The 23650-nt window shown below is 43.1% G+C and overlaps 1 protein-coding gene across 1 annotated transcript; it reads right to left on the bottom strand.

The window, feature by feature from the left end:
• Positions 1 to 159: 159 nt before the first annotated feature.
• On the bottom strand, positions 160 to 21075 carry C1QTNF12 (C1q and TNF related 12; the record flags this gene model as incomplete). Its single annotated transcript, XM_082493430.1, has 8 exons — positions 160 to 258; positions 863 to 941; positions 5174 to 5264; positions 5798 to 5906; positions 10547 to 10728; positions 10992 to 11103; positions 12271 to 12390; positions 20905 to 21075. 8 exons carry the CDS (start codon positions 21073 to 21075, stop codon positions 160 to 162), a joined length of 963 nt encoding a protein of 320 aa, XP_082349556.1.
• Positions 21076 to 23650: the final 2575 nt, after the last annotated feature.

The following is a 23650-nucleotide window of genomic DNA, read 5'->3' on the forward strand; positions in this document are numbered from 1 at the left end:
CTGAAGTATCTGTGAAAAGAAAGGCTCTTTGCTTGTTTAAAAAGATGACAACAGTGACAGGAAGCAGTCTTCGAGAGTCAAAGTAAAGGTTTCTTCAGTCAAATATACACTGCAAGGCTCTAATTCGTATCCTTCCCTGCTACACTGCTGCAGATGACGTTACGCGCCCATTAACATGCCCATGAAATCGGATCCATTCTGAATGGTGATGGGAGCTCCAGCACTGTTGTCCACAAATATGGAGGTGTACTGGCCAGCCTGCAGAGAGAACAAGAGGGAAAGGAAAATATCCAACACTTTGTCTCAGTGTAAAAGGAGAGAAAAAACGCATTTTGCTACCATGAACTAAGCACAGAAGCCTCCTGCCCTTAGCTATGGCTCCTGGGAACAGGATCCAACCAAACATTTTTATTGCAGCAGTACAGTTTTGAGTCAGTGGAAGAAACTTTCTGTAGGGAAACTGTTATAGGTTTAGGACTAAACTGGATCCTTACTGCACTAGCATCTTTTTGGGGGACTAGTCAAGTGGCCACCTGTGCTTCAGATTCCCTTCTATGAAATAGGAAAGGCAATTGGCATCTTGACAACGCAAGGGGACATTCGAGAGGGAAGAATGTTTACTGTCATTTCTTAGAGGGAAGGTTACTTCTGTGGCTTAAGATCAGAACGTGCACCACAAGTCTAGCTTTTGTTCCCCTTCCCGCCCCTCTCTAGTCACCCCAGGTAAGGCATTTAACTTCATTAACCTTAGAAAGCAGGTTAAGAAAAACTTCCCCACCTCCTGGTGAGAATTCAGCCTTGCCGGTAAATAACTCCGCAGCCTGCCGAGCAAACCAGTGATTCCCGGCCCGCATGGGCTTACCTGCAGCTGCAGTAAGCCGTGTACGTAGATAGTGAAGATTTTGCTGTTACTTTCCAGACCAGCAATGACTTCTAAAGACCTAAACAGCAGCAAAAGAAAAACAAACTGGTTAAACACCTAAGGCAGTCACAAGAGTTGGATGTGGAATGACAATAGTCTCATGACCTCCCTAGAAAGAAGACCTCGTGGTGCCAGTGCCCTTCTGTACTTCTAGCAGTAATCAGCTGCCTTGGAAAGAGAACTGTAAACCCTTGTCCTCACTGCAGCGTCTAATGGAAGACCTACAGAGCATACAGGATTGTGAATGCAAAACTCAGCTGGAGGCAGGAACCGGGAGTCCCCTTCTCTCACAGAGGCCTTTCTCCAGGTCCTGTAGTCTCTATCCCCCACCCCTGAAAAGGTGCTAAACATGTCCTTTACATTTATCTACATACCAGATATCCCAGTTTGTTGACCACCACAATAGTTTATACTCTTGTTATTCTGCAAAGAGCTAGCTACATGCATCCTGCCAGTAACAGCTCATTCATTTTCAAGGTGTGAAAGACCTGTTTCACCTTAACAATATATGTAGTCAGCCTATGCAAGAAAGAATATATTCTGCAGCTAAAAGGTGTTTTGGGAGGATAGGGGTCACATACAAGCCAAAAAAATAAATAAATTGTGCTTCAGTTAAAATTTAAGGGAGAGCTCCAGATCACCCCTCAAGCACTGTTCTTTTCTAATACCGTTTTCTAATAGCCATCGCATTCCTTGCAGTAGCAAGATGTAGGACAGCTGCCCTCTGTGGCACCTTCTGATTACAGAACTCTAACTCAGCTCCTTTGTACAGGATTCAGGGTGGAAGGAGGTGTCCGAGACATCAACAACCAGAACAAGCCACGTAAGCTCAGTTCCAAAGCAATATGAAAGCACAGAGCGCTGTGCCTGGCTGGTTCTTCTGAAATCTGCCTAGCCAGTGGTAGCAGATCTAGTTGTTTTCCCAAGAAAACCAACCTCTTTCCTCCCTTTTTTTCCATGAAGTGGTGGTGACGAAAGCTAGCAAGTGCAAACGTGCTGTTTCCAGCCTCCTTGCAAGGAAATAATGTGCATAAAAGGTAGGGGCAATTTGGCCCAGAAAGAGCAAGCCACTTGGCACCACCTTGATTGAAGAGCTCAGTCTGTGTGTCATATCCTGCCAAAAGCCTGACTTGGGTGGGAACTTCCCACCATTAATCTCTTCTACTCCAACTGTCTCCTTGCCTCCGAGTTTCCATCTCTCTCAGCCGAAAGCCCTCAGGGCTCTTTCAGCTCCCTCAAATGAATGACTGTGTACGCTGACATCCCCAGGAAATTCCACAAGCCCGGGTAGCAGCTCAGCCTGTGCCAGCAGAATGTCTGTCCAGACAGGTTCCCATCCCTCCACCCATCTTCCTTCCATGCCACAGACCCGTCAAACTCTCACCCACCGTATGAGAGAGAGGGGTCTCTCATACAGCCAATGCTGACGCTGCTTTACTCCCACTACTGTCCAACTCACTGTTGTCCCTGCAGGACAAACCAATCACAAACTGTGACCCTGGACAACTGACGAAAACTCCAAGTCAGACATCAGAGAGCTTTATCTAAACTATTAACATCTGGGTCAGTTCTAAGGAAAAAAAAAAAAAAAAAAGTTTTTACTGTTACTGTTCTTTGGAGAATGTAGCTATAAATTCCTCAGATGGCAAGTTAATCTCAAAACATCCCAATAAACCTGCCTGGGCTGTATGTGACAAAGAGGTTGTTCACACATCCCAGCTAGAATCAGAACAGTTTTCCAGGAGCTTTCAGCTACGAAGACCTGCAACGAGGAAGGCACAGTAGTTTCCATGGCCCACAGGGAAGGTGCCCGTTCAGATAACTCTTGTGCTTGCATTTATCAGAACAAGGAGGCAAGACTAAAGTTATGCTGGAAGCAGAGACTGCCATCTATTCTTTAATAATATTCCCGTAAGGTTGACTGAGTGGACTGCAAAGGAAAAAGACGCAGAGAGAGACTGTCCTTGGAGACAGAAGTGATCCTTCCTGAAGAAAAACTCTTTGTTCTCTCTCAAATGCCTTAATCAAATCAGTTGGGAGTTTGTGGAATCATTAGGAAGAAAAACTCAACACTGTCATTTTCAGTTATTTTGCAAAATGGTTTAAATGGAATTTAGATTTTCTGTATGATTCTGTAACTGAAGACAACGTAGTGTGGAGGTCAGGATGGGAGAACGGCTTTTCACTCTCGGAGATCTGCAGGTTCAATTTCACTTTTAAGTCCTCTTAGGTGGCTTCATAAATCTCACCCACTCATTGACTCAAATCTTTACTGAACCAACCAACTGGCAGTATTTTTCCACATCCCAAGGGGAAATATAGTTCTACATCCCAAAAGCATGTAGAAAAAGGTTCTGTGAAACTTGCAGTCCCTCTTCATGGGGAATGCAAGGACTAGGGGCACGAGTCCTGTTCTTCATGAAATTGCTAAGGTAAGAGGAGGTTGTTGTAGGTGAAAAGAAAAAAAAGCACCAATGATGAAATAAATAAAAAAAAAAAAGCTGATTATTTGAATCTGACTGATCTTTGCTATGCAGAGTAAAGGACAGGAATCGGGATCTTCACTGTGCACAGGTAAATTGTGAGAGCTACTCGTAAAAAGGACAGTAAGACTCTGCACTCCTCATACCTGTTCCACCCCTGCAATTAAAGGCCTGGGCTGTCCCAAAAATCACTCATTGTCAACACGCATCCCAGTTTGCAAGATCAGGCTGAGGTACGTTCTTAGAACAACCTAAAGGAATTCTCACAAGTGCCAGAAAGGAAATGTCCGATGAGTTCTGCAGCTTACCAGAATATAAGGCATCCCTTCAAGGGGCAAGAAGTTACACCCCCCTTCTTCTACTGACATTGTGACTGCAGCCAGTCTGTCACTGCCTCACTGTAAGTGTTGCAATCGTAAAAGACTGTTATAAAACAGTCTACAAGGCCAAGGAGGTGCCAGTTGCTCCAGTCAGCAAGCTCCTTGACTTCCCGTCAGGTCGGTGGGCGCACAGCTCCCTCTTACCCTCGTTACTAACGGGTGCTCAAATACCAATCAAGTCTTTTCCGCAGGCCAATGAAACCTAAGAGAGTTTTATTTATTACACTAGGCTTCACGTCAAATTCACCTGCCAATAAAGCCTCTAAATTGAAATGCCTGTGGAGAGCTCGGTCCTATTTGCAGCACTCTGACTCAGGGAGCAGGGAAAGCGAGGGCTGAAGCAGCCAGTCCAGCAGCAAATTTATGTTTTCGTGGGTTTTAAGTTGCACCTGTGGAGTCGTTTTATGGATATATTTCAGTGGTGCTATTGCAAGGGTGTTGCTACAGCTGCACTGGAAGAGCTGCGGGCAGGGCAGAGCAAATCTGCGCAGCCCTGTACAGGCATTTTTCCTCCCGTGAGGAGGGCTCAGCCGCAAGCAGAAGCGGTGGCCACTCTCTGCAAGCAGCATTGCCCTCTGCTGGGTGCAATTCAGCCCAGCCCAGGGGCTACCCAGCCCCTTCCTCCAAGCAAAGCTTGCCAAACTCCTCCTGAGCTGGCCTTCTGAGACACACGGCACCAACACGCTGCGGCTGAATGGATGACAGAAGCGACCAAGAGCAGCCAACAGTATGCTGATGCCGCGGCCCACAGCATAAAGAGCTGCACCCAAAGTTGCCATGACCTAACAAAAGTGTTTCGTTAGCGGAGGTTTTGCTAATGGGTCCCAGCAGAGGAAAATTCAGCATGGTTGTCTGAGCAAGCTCCACAAGGCAGGTGAGGGCTGGTGAGAAGGGACCATGTACCTGTACGCAAGCCCTGCAGCTTTCTGCCTCAGGACACCTTCACCTCTAATTTCCACTTATTCATTCTCCTCATCTCTCCAACGTTTTCACGGCAACACAAGCGAGATGCTGTGATCCGTTCAGGATGCAGCTGAATTTATAGAGCTAACAACCTCTGGCACAAAATTAAAGCGTTTCTCTCGCTCTGTACGTTTATGATGATAGCTGAGCATTCAGCACCTTCAGCTATATCCAGTTTCAGCCGACTTCATTCACAATTCTCTCAACATATGCAATATTTAGAGTAATTAGCACTGAAAGGTTAAAAATCAGAATTAAAAAACCCACATAAAACCTAAGGGCCAGATGGAATCACTCTCTTCAGAAAAGTTCTACAAGCAATTATTGTATGAAATTCACTGTTGGTGAACCTGATTTCCACAGCTGGTTGAAACACTGGCCCATATGAGAAAAGTAATTGCCACAACAGCATTGCAGTAACTCACGTGTATCGGTGGCACAAAGATTCAATGCAGATCAACACCCGGACATTATCTCTGGCTCGGAGTTGGACTTTACTCTTCAACTCACTGTGGTCTGGGGAAAGCAGTGGAAGAAATATAAGGAATTTTGCAACATAGCAGACCACCAATTGCTGGTGTTTGGCTTAATAGAGGCACCAGTAACCTTGTGACTTTTTAGGAAAGCACCCTTCTGGTGTTGGATTATGAAATACTTCTTCATTGAATGTTTAAAGTCATTGAACGAACGCACTGGTGACAAAGCACAGTTAAAACTGCCTTGATGCAGTTCTACATCACCAATCATGTTCATTTCTTCTAAAAGTTTTTTATGGAAGCCATAACTTCTGCACCTGAATATATTTTTTCATTAAACTCATCCTCCATGAGGAGTGTTGAATTGTTTGGTTTGCATGGAGCAGCCTGCTGTGGCTATCAGTCTGCCAAAGTACCCAAAGGACAGGATTTTGGGTATGATACCAAAGGGATAGCTCACTGCAAAGGGCTGCCATTGCGGATGCTTCAAACCAAACAGGACCCAGAGAGCTCCAGGACTCCTCCCTGCACCTCTCAAGCAGTACAGAAAAGGCTTCTGTGGACAACACTCACCAATGTGGACATTGGCTGAAAACTGGTAGATGCCAGACACGGGTGCTGTGAAACGTCCTGTTGCCAGATTTAATCCTGTCCCCCGGAGAAAAGCTCCTTTGGCCAGAGGCTGTAAGATAAGAAGAGCAGACCCTGAAGAAGTCCCCAGCACTCTCAACAATTGCTCCTGCCTACGACAAAGAGCAAGCTTATGTGCATGAGAACAAAGTTGAAAAAATTTGCAAGGCTACTGCCTTATCTCCCCAGAGCACACCTTCCAGATGGGCGTTCTCAGCATTTGGTCCCACAAAAGGCAAAATGATCAGGATGAGAGATGAAAATGCCCTTTTTGCTCACTGCCCAACTCTTCTAACTCATCTTGACTCAGACTGTGCTTACTGCATCTCTATGCTCTGCTGGTCCCAGTGGCCTCTAGCCTCCGCTGATGTTTGGATATAAAAGATCTCCCATTATTTGATTCAAGAGGTCCCTACTACTCCCAAAGACTTCCCAGATGGGACCAAGCAGTGTCCCCAGGCTTAAAATCTTGGAACCTTATACGCTTTTTTTTTTTGTGATATAAGTACAGTGGAAACAGTCATATGAGTATCCAGGGGTTTTCTACCCAATTCAGGTCTAAGTCAGGTGGCTTTGATGCTGTTAAAGAACAACTGCTTGGATTCTTACAGGTTCCATATTTAGCTTCATTTTTTCCTAACATTGCATTCTACAGACCAGGCAAAAATCTAGTAAAATAGTATGCAGCTTCTCCTCATGGCAAGGAAGCAGTCTGAGTCAAACTCACAGCAGATTATCTGACTCAGACTAAAATAAACTCTGCGAGAAATGTTTATTGTTAGTTTTGGCCTGCCTGATATGAATTTGGCTAGAGCTGGGGAGAAGCAGGAGTGGCTTCCACGGGCCAAGAAAGCATATTAGTCAGACTCTGCTTCCACCGCAAGGGCATTCTGTGCAGTGTGAACGCATTCCTATGAATGCTGTCCTGAGAGATTTGCCCCACATTGCTCTTAAAGGACAGAAGAGCTGTTCAAATCCGACTCTGTAAAGGCAAACATGCTGCTGTATCCCTAAAACATGCACAAACGCAAAACTGAGTGACCTCAACAACCTGATATTTGAGTACGCTTTCCAATATTAGATGGTGAAAGGGGCCTGAGACACGGTGAACAAATTTGTAGCAGTGTCACCACAGGTGCTATTACACTAAAAAAAAAAAAAAAAAAAAAAAAAAAAAAAAAAGTGGAACACCTTTGTTCAAGTACCAGAAGGAAGTTAATTGCCTCCCCATTCTGGTTCATCGCAACCAGAAATTGCCAGCTTTCACAGTGCAGGGTAGGAATAATTTATTTAGCTTTCTCTTTGAAAGGAAGTAAGGTTGCAAATATTTGTGTCTGCGGGTGTTTGTTTAGAGAGTTACTACAGGGTAGGAGGAGTGAAATGACTAACCTGCTTTTATTCAGCAAAACTCAGGGAAGGCTCACAAAAGAGTAATTCCCAGTCCTTATTTACCAAGGTCTAGCTGTGGTGTTAAATTTCACAGAGATCTACTAGAAATGTTTTATATACGCATATGGTGGTGAAAATATATCCATGTGCAACAGCAGTGGCGTTTCTCCTAAGATTACATATGTACAATGGGAAAAAAGTAAAAATGAACTGCAGAACAACTGCGTTTCATACAATGACTTCTAAGCCTCTATATTTATCAGTGTGCACTGATGAGTGCCTGTGTGCACATATATAGACACAAAAGGAGCTCTATTTTCTTTACGTATACCCACACGGACAATAACAGCTAACCTAACAACAAAGACTATGGAAGGAGCTTGATTCCGTTCTTATGCTATCATTAGGCCATCATTTTTGGTACTGCTATTTTTGATTTACCTCACTGAAAGAGCAGATCCAAGCCCTGTATGTACAAAACTGTACTGCGTAGTTAATTCATTCCTTTCTCGTTACAGCTATTAGCAGAATCAGCAACATAATTCCAAAACCACTGGCTGAGCATGGAAGGCAATTTTAGGCACCAGTAAATTATCACTGATAAAACATTCCTGTTTCTTCATGCCCTCTGTGGCTTTGTTATTCTTTTGCTCATAGAAATAGACAATGCAGGGAGAGGTTTTCTGGGCAAAATATTCCATTAAACCCCATGCCAATTAGAGCTCCCTGCTGCATTTGCTGCCTCACAGCAGCACACTCACCTAGCTGCTTCAAACACTGCAGGGAATTATATCTGAGAAACTAACTACTTGCACACAGGTATTTCAGTTAGCAGACCAAAAGCAAACGAACAAGTTCGCATCCAGCCATTCTGTACAAACCAAGGTCAGCTTCTCTTCCTCAGTTCATCTCCTACCCCCACGTCTCCCTCACTCGCTCCATAGTTTACCTCGGGGTGGAAAATAGGAACCGTGCACAGAGAATTGAGATACGGACTGCCAGTTTAGCTGTTCAGTGATAAACACTGTGGAAAGTAATGCATTAACTTATCTGTTATTAAAGAAACAGATAACCCAGCCTGTACGGCAACCACAACGCACAGGGGATGCACCCATCTCCTGGAGCAGCAATAAAAATCAGCTGCCACTGGTAGACATTTAGCTTGACCTCAAGGCACTAGAGACACCAGGACTCCTTCTGCGATCTTTCACCATGAAAAGCACGTAGGCCACCTTAGCCTTAAATGACCTGATTGCAGTGATGTCCCTGGGCCCCAGATAAATCCCACTTCCACGGCCTGTCAGAGGCCGCAGTTACTTCAATTCTCGCTGTGTAAAGTACCTTTCTGAAAGCTTTTGCAAGAGGCAATCGTTAGAAAACTCAAAGCGTGAGACACAGGAGGAAGAGGTGTGGGGAAGGGAATATCACGTGTTTCATTCCAGATACTAAGGAAATTGTGAGAGCTAGAGGAAGAGAGGGAGGGAATGTTCTTGGAGGAAATTTAGCACGGAGGGATGAGAAAACCATCATCCTCTCTCAGTTCTCAAGGTCAAAGTGACTCAGTCACCATACTCAAATGACAGAGTATAGAAGTGATAGGCTGTTTCTTAACACGTGTTCTTTCCACTATCTCAAAATGCTTTGGGTAAGGTCCAAATCCAGGAATTAGAGTCAATCCCTATCATCTCCCTGAGAAGTATCAAACTGTTGACTTCTTCACACTATTAAACTGACAGAATGCAGGGAGGGGAATTCTCTCTCTCTCCCCCTTGGACCGTTTAAAGACAATGTTTTCATCTTTGCAAGAGCATCCACTGTCTCACTCCCTGCTAAATTCCCCTATATAAGAGCACAAGCTAAAACCAGACACTTCTTGTCCCAAAGCTGAAATGAAAGGCTGGCATCCAGAGGCCTGCCAGCCCTCCCACATCAGCTTCAGGGCCAGAAGCAATTAGAAAGAAGCTAGGCGTACGATAACAAAGCATGGGAAGCATCAGCCTACGCACTGATTGCTGAGATGTCTTTATTCACATTTTCCCTCCTAATTAATGAGGCAGCAGATCTCTCTGGCCCTGCCCACACTTCAAGTACAATCTTGCCTCTGTGCCAGCACCCACAGTGCTGTCAAACCAGGCTTCCACAAGTGTATTTGGGAAAGAGCCAGGAAAGCACCCTGTTTAGAACACAACCACTGCCTCTAGTCCCGTAGCTGTGAGAAGTCCTAGCAGCAAAGCTACTCCATGGGAAAGGAACTGCTGGACAGGTTTATTCAGAAATGGGACTCGGTGCAACTGGGAAGAAAGCTCAGCACCTTACTGCATGAACAAGATTAGCAAACCCTGCTGGTGGAGAGCCATATTCCCTGTTCATACTCTTCAAACTCTTCTTGTCACCAAACCAACCATGTATCTGAAGGCCTTGTGCTATTAGACAGTCTTTGTGACTCCAAAGTCTAGAATAAGCTTCCTCAATTACCAAGTAACTATTTGGTTTTAGCTATTAATTCGCCTAACATTTAAACTTCAAATTCAGATCCTATTTGCAACTGTTTCAGACATGGTTAGTAGAAGCTTTAACATAAAATTCAACCTCTTCCTTGTAACCATGCTTATAATTACCTACAGCATCCCATGATGTAGAATGAAATTATATAGGTAATATTTATTAGTCTTCTACAAAACATTATGTAAAGAATTTGAGCATCAGCACTTGCCCGTCTAACAAAATGATGGCCTTATTTGGGCTCACAAATCTATAACCAATGGCTTCTGTCTGCCTCTGACATTTTTCTACATCTGAACATTACTCTGGAATTAAGCAGGGTGTGCACTGAATATAAGAACAGATCCTTCAGACTAATGCCAAACATGGACAAGCCTTTCTCCATCATTAACTGAAATAAAAAGACTGTTGTTTGGACCTGTGAGACAGCCCTCTCTTGCACAGACCTGTTAGAACTCCAGTAAGAACTGTAATGAGATTCAGCTGGGCTGCAAGAGAGAAGAAAGTCTGCCTTTTGGGTTTGCCAGGAAGGAGACGACTCGATGCTAAATGTCCATCTTACTGCAATTGAGCTTCAGTGCAGAAATCACCATATGAGATCCTACCTCCATCAATCACAAGAAAGGTAGTGCTATATTTATAGCATCCAAGCCTAAGACAAGCTTCTGAGATTAGCCTGCCCTTTGAGGAAACACCTTTACAGAGCCACCTAGCAGCTTTGCAGACTAGGGGAACTATAGCTGATCTACGCACAATGGCTGTTGTGGAGTTGCACAGGTTGAGTCTGTAATCCCTTCTCACCGACTGGAAGTTCTGAAGTTCTACCAGGGTCTTCTTATCTACAATGACTTGTCCTTTTAGCTTGCAATGGAATGCCTCCTCTACACGTCTGTGGGGTGAAACTTCCTCCAAGGAGAGCAGGAGTGGAGGCAGCTGGCTAGGATGGGCTGAAATAGCCAGGGATGCTCGACGCTCAATGGCTTCTGAGGAGAAAAGAAAAAGTATAGGAGAATAAAGGCTTAGTTCAAGAGCCTGGTCTATGAAGGCATTAGTTGTGCAATTAGACTCCTGCACTCAACTCCTCAACTCAAACTGAGCAGCACTGGGGAAACATTTTTTTCAAATTTTTGATTGCCAGACAGGGGAATGCTTTAAGGCAAACATTTGCAAAGCCAGTTCTTTCTTTGCAATGGTGCCGACCAAAAGAAGCAGATCGCAAAAAGCACAAAGCTCTTACAGTCTTTACCTTTTAATATCTCCTTAAACTCCTGCAGAAGGACTTCCCGGGTGACTTCAGCACCAGGTGCTCCTGGAGGTCCCTGGGGGCCAGGAGGTCCTGGGGGCCCAACAAGGCCACGCTAAGGAAGTAACCAAAGAAAACCACGTGAATTAGAACCAGGAAATTGCACTGACAGACCAAAAGTTCTCTCAGCCATGAGCCAGTTCTACAGGGCTGTCAGCCACGTGAGCAGCCCCCTCTGCTATCAGTTCAGCTACAGGCCTGGTGCCGTAAATCTTAAGCTGACTCTCCAGCCAGCTGTGAATTCCAGCACTTGGAATTTACTCAGGTCTTTATGTGGGAGGATAAACTTTGCTCAGGTAAACACAAACTGGTTCTTCAAGTGCATATATACAGTGTGAAGCACAACACGCACAAGACTTAAGTTTGCTGCTTCTGTATCTTCTCCTATCACCAAAGCAACTTACTGGCTTTTAAGCTTCTTATTCTGCCTATTCACTAACTAGAATAGCCACCTAGCCACACTTCACATTACTAATGTACGTTGCTCAGACATAACAATCACATATATGAGTGCTTGGTGCAACAGTAGAGCTCTCAGGAAAAAAAACTGAAACAGTTTATTCATAACACCTGTAAAGGTCAGCCTCACACACATTAGAGCTTTAAAATAGTAGTAGGAACATACAACAGTGATATCAATGCTATTTTCATGTATATTGTTCCCAGGGAGTTCCTGTTTCCTCAACTAAACGTCAGCAAACCTCCATGGAAGCACTCCTGCCTATCAGCTCCCTGAGAAATAAAAGGATATTATTAAAAGCATTCAAGATTGTCTAAGCAGCAGATTAAAAGTGCACACGTGATCAAGTATCACTCAGCAGATAATCAGTAATTCATTAATTTGAAATAAATGATGTGTCTACACCTCAATTAACATATCCTTTGAGATATATGGACCTTATCTAGTGGGAAAAAAAATGTTAATTTTATTTCTACTGAGCAGTAAAAAATCCAAAAAAGTCTCAGTCCAAGAAACAGCTGCTTTAAACAAAAATGAATGTTGACAGTGGAATTCACATACCTTATCTTACAAAGTATACAGCACTTACTGTCTCAAAATTCTCCAAAATACTTTGAGAAACTAAACACAAACAAATGGAAATGCAGCACTCTGGGACGGGAAGGCAAAAGCCGGAGCATACAAAACACCTTGCGTATCAGCAGTAGGAAGGGAAGCCATGGTGCACATTTATTAGCTGATGGCAATCTAGCAATAACCTACTAATTTCTTGTCTTTCCCTTTGCATCTCCTTTTAGAGGTATTGCCATCATCTGGGCGGTGAACAAAGGAGATCCAAGTCCGCCGTGGATCTGTGATTCGAGGGTCTGGAGATTCTAGGATCTAAAGGGAAACAAGAACAAAGACTGATATCACTGTGTCTCTTTGGCCCCTACATGGGTTCAGAGAATTTTTTTTCTTCGTAAGTTACAGGCTAAGCCTGCCAGGAGAAATGTCCCAAAAGCCAGAAGATACTCTCCTTAAAACACCAAAATGCCTTCTAATAATTTAATATGCCATCACCTGCAGGGCCTCCCAGCTCCCTTTGCTTCAGAAATCAGTAAGAGCCAAGAGCTGGGAGCCAGTGTACCTCAGAGACCTTTCTCAAGCTGCTGAGACTTTCAGCCCTCTGACAGTCCTAATATGCGCCACAGAAAACCTGCCCAGATGACAAAGAGTGTTCACCACTGGCATCTGACTTTTATCAGTTGGATCGATCAAGCAATACAGGGAGATTAAAACATACAGAAAACCTTGAAATGCTCCATAGCTTTCAAATCACAGGCTGTAGAGTGACAAATGTCCACACAGGAAAAAAAAAAAAAATCACAATGAAAAACAAAGTCCACATATGATCACAGAAGAGGTGTCCATTGCCAAATTTAACTACCTTGCCCATTCCTATGTTCTGCAAGTATATTGCAGCCACAGAGAAATTGTCTAGAGAAGCTTTGACATTACAGTGTGTAGTTCTGGATCTCTTCTAATCAAAGTCTGGACAGAAAAGAGGTTCTGTCATTACGAATTTGGGTCCACTTCCTATTGGACTCCCTCGTTCCCATTAGTCACCTCCCGGAGACAACCAGAAGTGATCAAATAGCCATACCTGTTGTTTTTCTCCTAAGCTAGGAATGAACTTCTAACTTCAAATTAAAAAAAGACACCAGAAATCATTGGTTACCAATACCCTGCCACGCTCTTGTCAAGAGCAATAAACTGTTGAGGTGGCACTTGCCACTTCTCAGAGAACCATACTGAGTTTTAATAATGTTTCTAGTACCACTTATAAGTACAGATTCCTTTTCACCAAACAGTCAGCAGAAGCATGTAGAAACAACCTCTAAAACGCAGCTGAGGTCCCAATAACTTCAATATATGTCACTGTCTAACGGCAACACAAATTGGACAGCGGATTGCAAATTCTAGCTAGAAATATCAGGGCAAGCCCATTTTGAAGAGGAAAGACCACAGTCTGTGTGATGCGCTGTGAAAAATCCATGCAGCATAAATTGTTACAAAATTAAATCTTAGAAGTCTGCTGGAGTTCCAGCTTGAGGTTGCAAGGAATGTCAGTGCTTCTAAGCTGATGCAGAGCCTGGAAAGCTCGCTCTCTCCGGCACGCATCCAGGCAGATGGGTGTAGTACAAGGCACTTGTCCATAGATTTCTGAGCTGATGTGATCACAACTATTTATTTCAAACAGCTTGGGTCAACAGATGATTTACAAACCAGCAGACTACGAGCAGCTCCCCAGAAATCAGATGTGTTGTGAGCTGAGCAAGGGTATTCCTTAAACATACATCACAATCTCTGTGAAGCCAACTCTATCTTCTCTATTCAGCAAGTAATCTTAGGTGATTTACTGCTCAGACACCACCCACAGAAAGATCTACTCCCGTTGAATTGCTCTATTCATGCAGTCCGCTTATCCTCCCCTCCAGCTAGATGGCTGCAGAGTGGCTGGCGTCTGTGCTTTAAGCCAAAGCAAGGATATCCCCAGACATTTTGCCAGAGTATGGTTATGCATACTCCCCTGATGCTCAAATTTAGGGTATACCACAAACAAGATCAAGACAAACTATTCATGACAATCTAGTTCATTATTTCTGTACCAAAATCAGCCTTAAACAGGCCTTTTATGTTTATAACCACATTTACAGTCAGCTGTCGATTGTGTGTTAAGTCACAGGGTTCTAGCAGGTTGTTTTAGCTAAATTACTGTTTGCCTGTTTTACTTACCGCACCCAGGACTTAAATAGCTTTCCGAAATTTCCTTGGAACATAACGTGAATCGAGCACCACGGGAAATCCCTGGTATTGTGAGATTAATCACCTTGCTAAAACACTATCATCATCCCACAGATCGCTTGACTGCAGATTTTTGCAAAGCATAAGAAGTCAAAGACAGGCCAAGAAGGTCCTTTGGTGCAAACCTCTCTATCTATTCTAACATGCAAACATTCAGTCCAGAGGCAAACATTCATAAAGTCTGCAAAAGTCCTTAGAACAGCACACGAGGTGCAGCTTATTTCTACAACAAACATGCAACATATTTATCAGAGTTTCATGGAGATTTAATGGTTTCCGATGGGAGAAGATAATTCTTTCCTGCCCCTCTTCATCTGCAAACAGATGGGTGCAGCATCACCACACACAAAGTCACACCTGCAGAAGACTGTGTTTATGAACGTTATACTATATTTTATAATATTATTATACATAATATTACAGCTTATAAATGTAAAGCAGGTAAAAGCCTACCCGTGCTTTGCCCAGGGGAAGGAGATGTCTTTTTGTCCCAGTGACTGGGACTGACAGGTCTGTGGTAAAGCTGTAGTACAGTTCACAAAACAGAAGGAAGCAACTTATTAATAGAAGCACCCAGTTTAGGCAGGATGGAGTATTCCCTCAGTGCTGTAACAGAAGCCAGCAAAAGAACAGCTGGGTTGCAGAGAAAAGGAAAATAAAATCAGTCCATCCTTCAAAAAGGGCTGGCTCACGTGGCAGGAACTCAAAGGCACAGTCTCCGCAACACAGCAAATACAAGACCAGAGCCTTAGGAACTGGGATGCAGCATTTGCTGCAGATGTGGAAGAGACTATTCAAATATTCGTGGTTTCCACCAGGCTGCAAGACAGGCATAAACTCCCCTCCACTGCAAAAATGAGGAAACAGGCCAGCTAGGAGCAGAAGCCAGCAATCATGGGCAGACTCTGACCATTAACTGTGAAGACAAACAGATGTCCTCAGCCTTTCTGGAGCTCCAGCTGTGAAGAAACAGGCCAGAGCAGACATCTTGTCAAGGAGAAAAAAAGAAATCCAGATGCCACATCCCAGAAAAATAAATGAAAAACTCCCGAAGTTAAAAAAAAATAAAAATTTAAAAATCCCATACCTCTCCAGTGGCATGCTTAAATTACAAATCCCTCTACAAGACAGTCATGGCACTCCCCAATTTCTCCAGCACAAGGATGATTGACAGTCAAAATGAATGTTCCATCCTTGTGGTATTATTATTTAATTACTATGGCATGCATAAGCAATCCCAGCAATAAGCATGCAAGCCTCTATTTTTCTTGGCAGCAGCAGCCTCCAGCAGCCAGAGAGACCTCGCAGCCAACTCAGGTATCAGTCAGGACTGAGAACAGCCTTGGAATCCCAGCAAAGGGGACTTGTCCCTCCTGGGGAGCTGTTTACAGAGCAAAGCTAACCTACCGGAGTCAGGAGGAATCCTCATGTTAACTGCAGTGAAATCAGGCTTACTCCTTAACACTTGAAACAGTACCTCCAAAATCAACACAAGCCTTGCCAGCGATTTTTAATGAACTTTCAATCAGGTCTTTTAAGATTACTTTGGAATCTGAATATAATAGTACCTATCGCTTCAGAACCAGTTTATGACACTGATGAGAAATTAGCCCAATCTGTCCCTGACTTCCCTCACAGTAAAGGGCAAATTGAGCTGTAATTTCGACTGCTGTACACAAGCAGAACCTGTGGTTCTTTCTGGCTCTAACTCCCAGAACAGCACACGCTGCCCAGAGACACACAGTCTCTGGCCAAGATTCAGCCAGCATGGAAGAAACTACTAGCAGAAATCTACAGTGAAGTAGCAGAGTTTGGATCCTGAGAAATTTCTGAACTGCATCTGAACTTTACTGAAACTCAAGGATAGCGGGATCCAGTCTGCATCTCTGCTCAAAACCAAAGTGAAATGGACAAAAGTGGTTTCAGAGCCCGGATGAATAAAAGAAAATTGTCAACAGTACCTGTGAGCAAGTCTGCACACCAAAAAGCATCTCAAAGTGTTCTCAGGCACACCTAAGCATTCCTCAGGGTGGGAGAGGATGGAGAGAAAGCATGAAAAGGTTACAATTGTGTGAGAGGACAGCATCCTTTCCACCTGTAATTATTTAGAGATGTGTGTCCAAGAACATATATCTAACCATTCCAGTCCACAGTCTTCATGCCTGAAGTTACTGCCCTGCAAGTTTTGCTCAGGTATCCATGTATTTGTACATCTGTGATGGAATTATATTTAAGAATGCTTTGCTTAGTAGTTAAGCAGTTACCAGACAAAAACCGGACCTGACTAAGCATTTCGGTTATCTTAATCCACAAATTTCTATGTTGTTACACCTGATTTACACCAGCAAGAGTATTGTCGGCTTCATTATGAAATTAGGAGCAAATTATTTATTTCAGCAGTGTATTTGACTTGGAACAGGCTAAAAAGTGACAGACCACTTTTTTTTTTTTATAGCATGAAAAATCCTATGTCAGCTGCTAATAACTTATGGTTATACACACTCTTGGTTATTAATGAGATGTAAAACCAAGGTCCTGACCACTTGTGGTTTTTACAGATCTCTCAAGAATTTTCCCTAGAGCAGAAGTGTTAGGTTTGGTACCTTAGCCAAATCCAAAATGGAATTCCTACCTAAATTCCCACTATGTTTTGTGATTGAAAAATTATTCTTCGCTCCTCTAAACGGTTATGTCAAAAAAGCTTCTCCCCTCCACTTAAATGCAAACTGCCTTCAGCGGTCACACCCATAATGAATTTAATGAATCTAACGGAACAGTTCATGTGAGCAAGAGCTACTCTGGGTGAGAAAACAACATGTTTGTTGCTGTGTTAGCTGTACTGCAATGTTAATCAGTGCTACCCCTGGATGGACCAGTAGGGTTCTGTTTAGGGACAACACAAAAAGGGAGGGAACTAAGGAGCACCAACATAACAGGTGTAGCACGATGCATCTAGCACGCAAAGCCACATCTGATGTAGGACTACATACTTTAACAATGAGCTTTAAAAATCTTACAAACAGCTCTGAGAAATGAGACCAAGTACTGAATTATTTGATATGCTGAGTCAGATGTATGAATCCAACATTATTTTACATGAGCCACAAGGAACTGCTAGGAAGTGTGTTGTTATAGCCCTTCTTGTTCATAACACGCCAGAGCGAGACTGACAATGATGACAGATATAAAACATGAAAGATAACATCTTCTATTAGAGACAGGTCACGGTCCAGTCTCTCCTGTGGCTTTAATACCTGCCTATTACTTTTCTCAATTACACATGCAATCACACACTTCAGGCTAAGACTGAAATCTCTTTACAGAGGAGGAATGCAATCTGTGCAATGTCATTGAACCAGCTGCTGTTTTCAATTGGAAGCAAAAGGCTCCAAAGAAATAATTCAGAGAGGTTTAAGTAATAAACCAGGTAGACATAGCCCTAGATATTTGACAGAGATAGAAGGATCACAAAGAAAATAAAATTTCAAGGACCCCTTGGCTACATAATAGGTAACTAAATTAAAAACCTTACACTATTTCTTGCAGAAATTCCACAGAAGGTAAAATCCTGTTAACCTGAAATCATCCCTGAAGCTTCTCTGGGATGCAGTGTCAGTAATCTTCCCTAGGTTAGGATGCTGCCTCTGAGTCGCTTAGCTCAACTACCGCTAAAAGCAGCTCACAGAAGCTGAACTTGGAAAGGACATCCACAGATTGCCTAGTTCAACGGCCCACACTCTAATCAGGTTAACCACAGCAGGTTACTCTGGACCACGTGCAGTTAGGTTCTGACTGTCTCCAAGGATGGAGACTCCACAGCCTCTCTGTCCAGCCTTTTCCAGTGTTTGACCCTCCTCACAGTAAAGAAGCTTTTTTTCTTCTGTTTGAGTGGAATTTCCTCTATTTCAACTTGTACCCACTGCCTCTTGTCCTCTAACCAGGCACCAAGAGCCTGACTCCATCTCGATTCCCTCTACTCAGGTATTAAATGGTAACTCCTCACCAGTGTCAACCCTATATAACCACTGGGCAACCTACTACTGTTGAACCCCTGTTAGTATAATATCACATCTTGCAAGACAAGATCTATGCCTGGGAAGGGGAAGACAAGCCTGGCAAGTGGCAGCTGCAGGTACTTAGTCACACACAGTCAAAGTAAGAAGGTCCAGTAGATAAAAACCTCTGTATCCATCAGTCATGTTCTGTTCTCTCTCTTAATCCACCTGTGTCAGAGAAGAAAACTCTCACGTGCTTGGCACTGACAGCAACTCAGCAAAGAGAAGACTGGAGGAAAGCTTTTTTTTTTTTAAAACAAATTAAAAAATCCAACACGCTTATTATTTCCTTGGAAATATCAGGTTTATCAGGAGATTTGAGACTTCTGCTTCCCTGTTTTGGATAGAGGTTTCACCAGATGCCCTGTAAATGTTAAAGGGGAGCTTTCTCCACTCCTATTTAAAAACAATTCCCAAGATAAATTTGTCCCACATTGTTTTGCTTAATTAGAAGGAAAACACATCTACCTTTTCAACAGTATGAATAAAAATCACTACTCTCAGCTAATAGTTCATTTCCTGCTCTTTCTGCTTTGATAAACCTACCAGCTGGCCACAGAGTCTTCCAAGGTAAACACAGCCTTAATTTTTACTGTACAAGGCCAAAAAAAATTTCATCTTTCCTGTTAGGTGCTGCAGAGAAATGAAATGGGACACTGCTGTTGTTTCACTTTCCTGTGCAGGGCATCCTTTCGTGAAACAAATCTGCTCAGGGAAGTACCTTCAAGGCTCAAAGAGACAGAGAACTGCTTTCAACTTCCTTTAACTTGATAGGTTAGGTAAGGATAGCTTCACTATTACTTTACTTCTTCCCTTAGTGAATACAAGTTGTGATGGTTTGTGTGCTGTCATTTACCCCAGAAATGGTGGCAATTCTTAAGCACTGCATTTATAGTATGTGTAAAATAATCTCTCAGCTTGGGCAGGTGCTATATAAAACACAATACAGTCAACCCATGACACTTAGAAGCAATACTTAACTGGAGCCCGGACTTCAGCCTCAGATAGATTCCAAGGAGAAAAGTTCACATTGCAAAATTTGGGAAGGGATATCAAGCAGAGCTCACAAGCATTTACATCAAAGATTTGGTTTCATCCTGTCCTTATTAAACAGAACCTGCCTTCACTGAACTTGCCAGGTCTTACTGCAGCCAAACTTTTGCCATGGATATTTTAAAGCAAAGTACTTCAACACAGAAACTGCAGCTTCCAAACAATGTCTGTTTTAATGAATGCCCACTAGCCTCCGTACGAGTACTGTGTTTCTTCCTGCACTAATGTATGTATGACTATATCAGAATTAACCAGGACCAGTTTCTGCTTGCTTTTGCAATCAGAATATATTGTGCTTGCGGTCCAATACATTTCACGTCAAGCCAAATTAATTCCAGAATAGACTGAAATTTAGCTGCACCAGATATGTATCTGGCCCCTTTTGCAAAAGCAGAATGAAGCAGTTCTAGAGAGAGTAGAAGAAAGTGATTGATTATAAGCACCTCAAGAATTTAGCGTGTATACAACCTGTCCTGACAGAGTCCTGCAATACACAACAAAGAATTAGCTGAAGAAACGCCGCTTACAGTCCCCTAATGATAATTTTAAGTGTAGCAGCCAGCTTTTTTATATAGAGGACTGTTTCCCAGACTTGCCCGACCTTAACCAATTACTCTCACAATAGCATTGAACAGGATATTTAGAATGTCAGCCCAATTGTTCTAACTTGCCCCCTCTGCCATGCCCCAATTTTTGACAGGTTTGTTCCTCTATTGCTATAGTGACTGCCATCCCTAATGCTTGTGATCAAAGTCATGTTTTAGAGGTCACCTCCATTTGAAACAAGGGACATTTTTGTGTGACCAGAGAGAGAAAGAGCGAAGGGGCTGTGTGGTAGGGGAGACTCCCTCTTTTCTCAGTGTCGTAGTCTCCCTGAATCCTTTCCTACAAGAGCCACAATCACATTAAGCAGATCATCTGACTACACCCAAATTTTTCTCATCTGTCATTTTCAATCACCACAGCCTCTGCGGTGGAAGGTGCAGTGCAGAGAAAGCTCAGCCGTGCTCAGGTGTGTATACTGTTGCCTAAGACAGTTTTGAAATAATGTTCCAGAGAATAAAGGGTTTGTCTGGAGGAGATACATTAATATTCCAGGATCGCTGCTGTACTGCGATAGCCCACTTGACTTTTTTTTAATCAGTTGTTTCTGAACAGGATAGTGTTCATACACTAGAACTCCAAAATGTCTTTACACTTAATCAGCTACCGTAGGACTGGAACTTCAGTCATGCATATTCTAAAATAAATTATTCCAGAATTCCAGCGTTTGCTTCAGTAAGCTAGAAAAATCAATCATGCACAGGCAAAAGAGAGAACATTTCTCTTTAAAATCAAATAGAATTTGCCAAGACTGCCTCAATCATTGGAAAAAGGAACCAGCATCACATTACTGCCAGAAATAAGTTCTACCAAGCACTGACAACACGTAAACACCTACCTTGGGATGCCCGTGCAGCTCTTCACTGTTTGAGAGGGTAGCATTGAAAGGCTCTGTATACTGATTAGGTTCTTTCTTCATCTTTCTCTCTCTCTTTGCTGCCATAACTCTGAAGAGGCAAAACTGCTGACAAAGTAAAGTTGCCACAAATACCCAGGTGCACCCCTTCATTTTGAAAAGGGAGGGGCCAAGTCAGGAAGGGCACTTTCCAAGCACAAAAACCTTCACCACCAATAATAGGAATAGACACAGACTTCTCTCTAAAAAAATAAAAAATAAAAAGGTTAGAACTATTAAAGGTGGTCCTCTGGGCTATGCAATGTCAAATGAGCGGCATGCACAGATGCACTGGTTGCTGGAGAGATCTCTGTTCAAGCAGGACACATGGAAATGGTATAGATAAACTTGTTTGAAAATCTGGATTCACTCGAAGAAAGAGGTAAGTCCATTCAGCCTCCTGAAGCTTACATAAATACAAGGGGCCCTGGAAAGTCCTGCCACCCACCTTGAAGTGTCTCGTCTCCCCCCCCACACACACCCCCCCCAATAAGTCTTCAGACTCGTTTAAAATGCACTCAACTATGAAACCTAGAGAAGTCAAATTGCTCAGGGCAACAGTTGCTCAGGCCGGAGCTGACAACACAAACTCATTAGGGGAGTTGTTGGGTTGCTCCTCTTGAACAGGAGATTTCACTTTCTGTCATTTGAAGCATTGTGTTCAGCTCAAAGCAGGCTTGAATACGTCCCATCCATTCTCTCTTGAATGATACTGCCCTTTCCTCAGTGACAAGTCCTCATCCTTTCCTTTGAAGATGCTGGGGAACTGCAACCCAAGGTTGCTACAGCCACTGCTCTTCTGAAGAGGCTGAAAGCATCACAGCTCAGCCAAGTGCTCAGCCTTCTAAGGAGAAAATAAATTTCTCATATCATAAAAATTAAAACAGGGAGAAGCAAAGAATCTGAAGATGTACCTAGGTCCATTAGGAGCAGATAAAGTTTTCCCAAGTCTAGCTTCTCTCCCTCTTTAGCTGGGTTTATCTTCACTTTTCTTTAATGAGATGATGAGCAGCAAGTCCCGATGCCACAAGCAGCTGTCAGGATGTAGAATCTTGTCTTTTTCATCCTCACCTCCTGTCACACTAGGCAAGATTTCAGGTACCTCTCTGTGTAGATCACGTCTGATTTTTCTCACTGCTTTCCCCAGCTGCACACTGGCAAAACCCTCTTCAGCTTTTGCTTTACCTCAGCAAATAAGTACTTCTTTCCTGAATGAGTTTCCATCAACTTCAAGAAAGGGGAAAAAAAAGAAAAAAGGAGGAGGGATCACATTCTAATGAGCTGTCAAGCCTATTCTCTTCACATTCCTATTAGACTCACTGATAAGTGGAGCTGGCCCGTGTGCCAGGCAGATTTAAATCAATGCCCGTTCCCTGCTCCCTCCCCTTAGCCCTATTCTGTACCTCCCCTTCATTATCTCAGAGAAATCACCATTTTTCTGGGAAGTTTGTAATACTGAACATGAGTGTGTGGTAGAGCTAAAAATATGTGGCTTGGAATATGCACTCAGCATCGCACCACACATCGATGCATCAGAACTCCTGCTTTATACTGTAGTTAGCTGTGTTCCACACAACTTTTTCCCCTAGCTCTCATTAAAGGCTGGCTCCGTGGGGGCTCTCCCATTTCTTTACAGGAGGGTGGGCTGTTTATTAAAAATAATGGAAAACCAGAGGTTACACATATCCTAATAGCATTGCATAAGGGAGACCTTGAAGTACTTCAAATCTGTCGATTCCCCACCACCTAGAACAAATATTCCTATTCTTTCTACAAATACAGAGAGTGATGCAAAAATTTAGCTGAGATTGTACGATGAGAAAGTCCAACAATGATAAAAGGTGGCACAATCTGAAGTCCCTTATGCAGTCAGCAAGCAACAGATTTGCTTTATTTTAACAATCCCTTTACCATGCCTTCTGTAACCCACGTAATAATGCCAGAACAGTTCTTCATTGGACTCTAAAGGCAGCCAGGGCAGATCAGGAGCAACAGCTCTATTATCTGTGGCTCAGGGAAACTGAGGCACGAACAGCCTGAGCACAAAATCAAGAAGTAGAATGCAGGTGTTTTTTTTTTAAAGCATCTTTTGAGAAAAATGGAGTTTGGGAAAGAGAAGAGAGTGAGAGTAAGAAGGGAAGTTGCACAGAAGCTAAATAGTTAACAGCATATCACCCCTCCCCCAACTAGCTCACATTCCATCAAAACTACGTGGCAGACTTTATTTGTTAATAATATTTAACTTTCTTTGGCGCCTTCTCATACTTAAGCCTCTTTTTTCAGGTTAGTTGTAGACAAGCCATGAATTTGTAAAAGTGCACTTGATGACACATTAATAGGACAATCTGTCATATTGCAGCTAAACAGCTTGACAGATCCACACACCATGGCAAGAAATGACATTCAAGGCTGGAACGGGGCAATCGCTTTTTTGGTCTGCTGTCTGCCTGCAACATCTCCTTTCCCATCCCAAGAGCCAAATCCCAAGCCTGTATCCTCAGATTTGGGGGAAATGAATCCTAACTACATTTGCAAGCACAAGGCGAAGTTACTTGATGGTCCAGTAGGACAAACTGACTGTAGCTAACTCCTGACTGTATACTTTTCTCTACACTGGGCTGGAACAAGCGTCAGCACAGTTGTTACCTCTCCTCCAACCTTTAATTCAGCATTTGTATTATCTGTAGAA

The sequence above is a fragment of the Vanellus vanellus genome (assembly GCF_965231255.1).
Source record: "Vanellus vanellus genome assembly, chromosome: 20".
In the NCBI taxonomy this organism is placed as follows: domain Eukaryota; kingdom Metazoa; phylum Chordata; class Aves; order Charadriiformes; family Charadriidae; genus Vanellus; species Vanellus vanellus.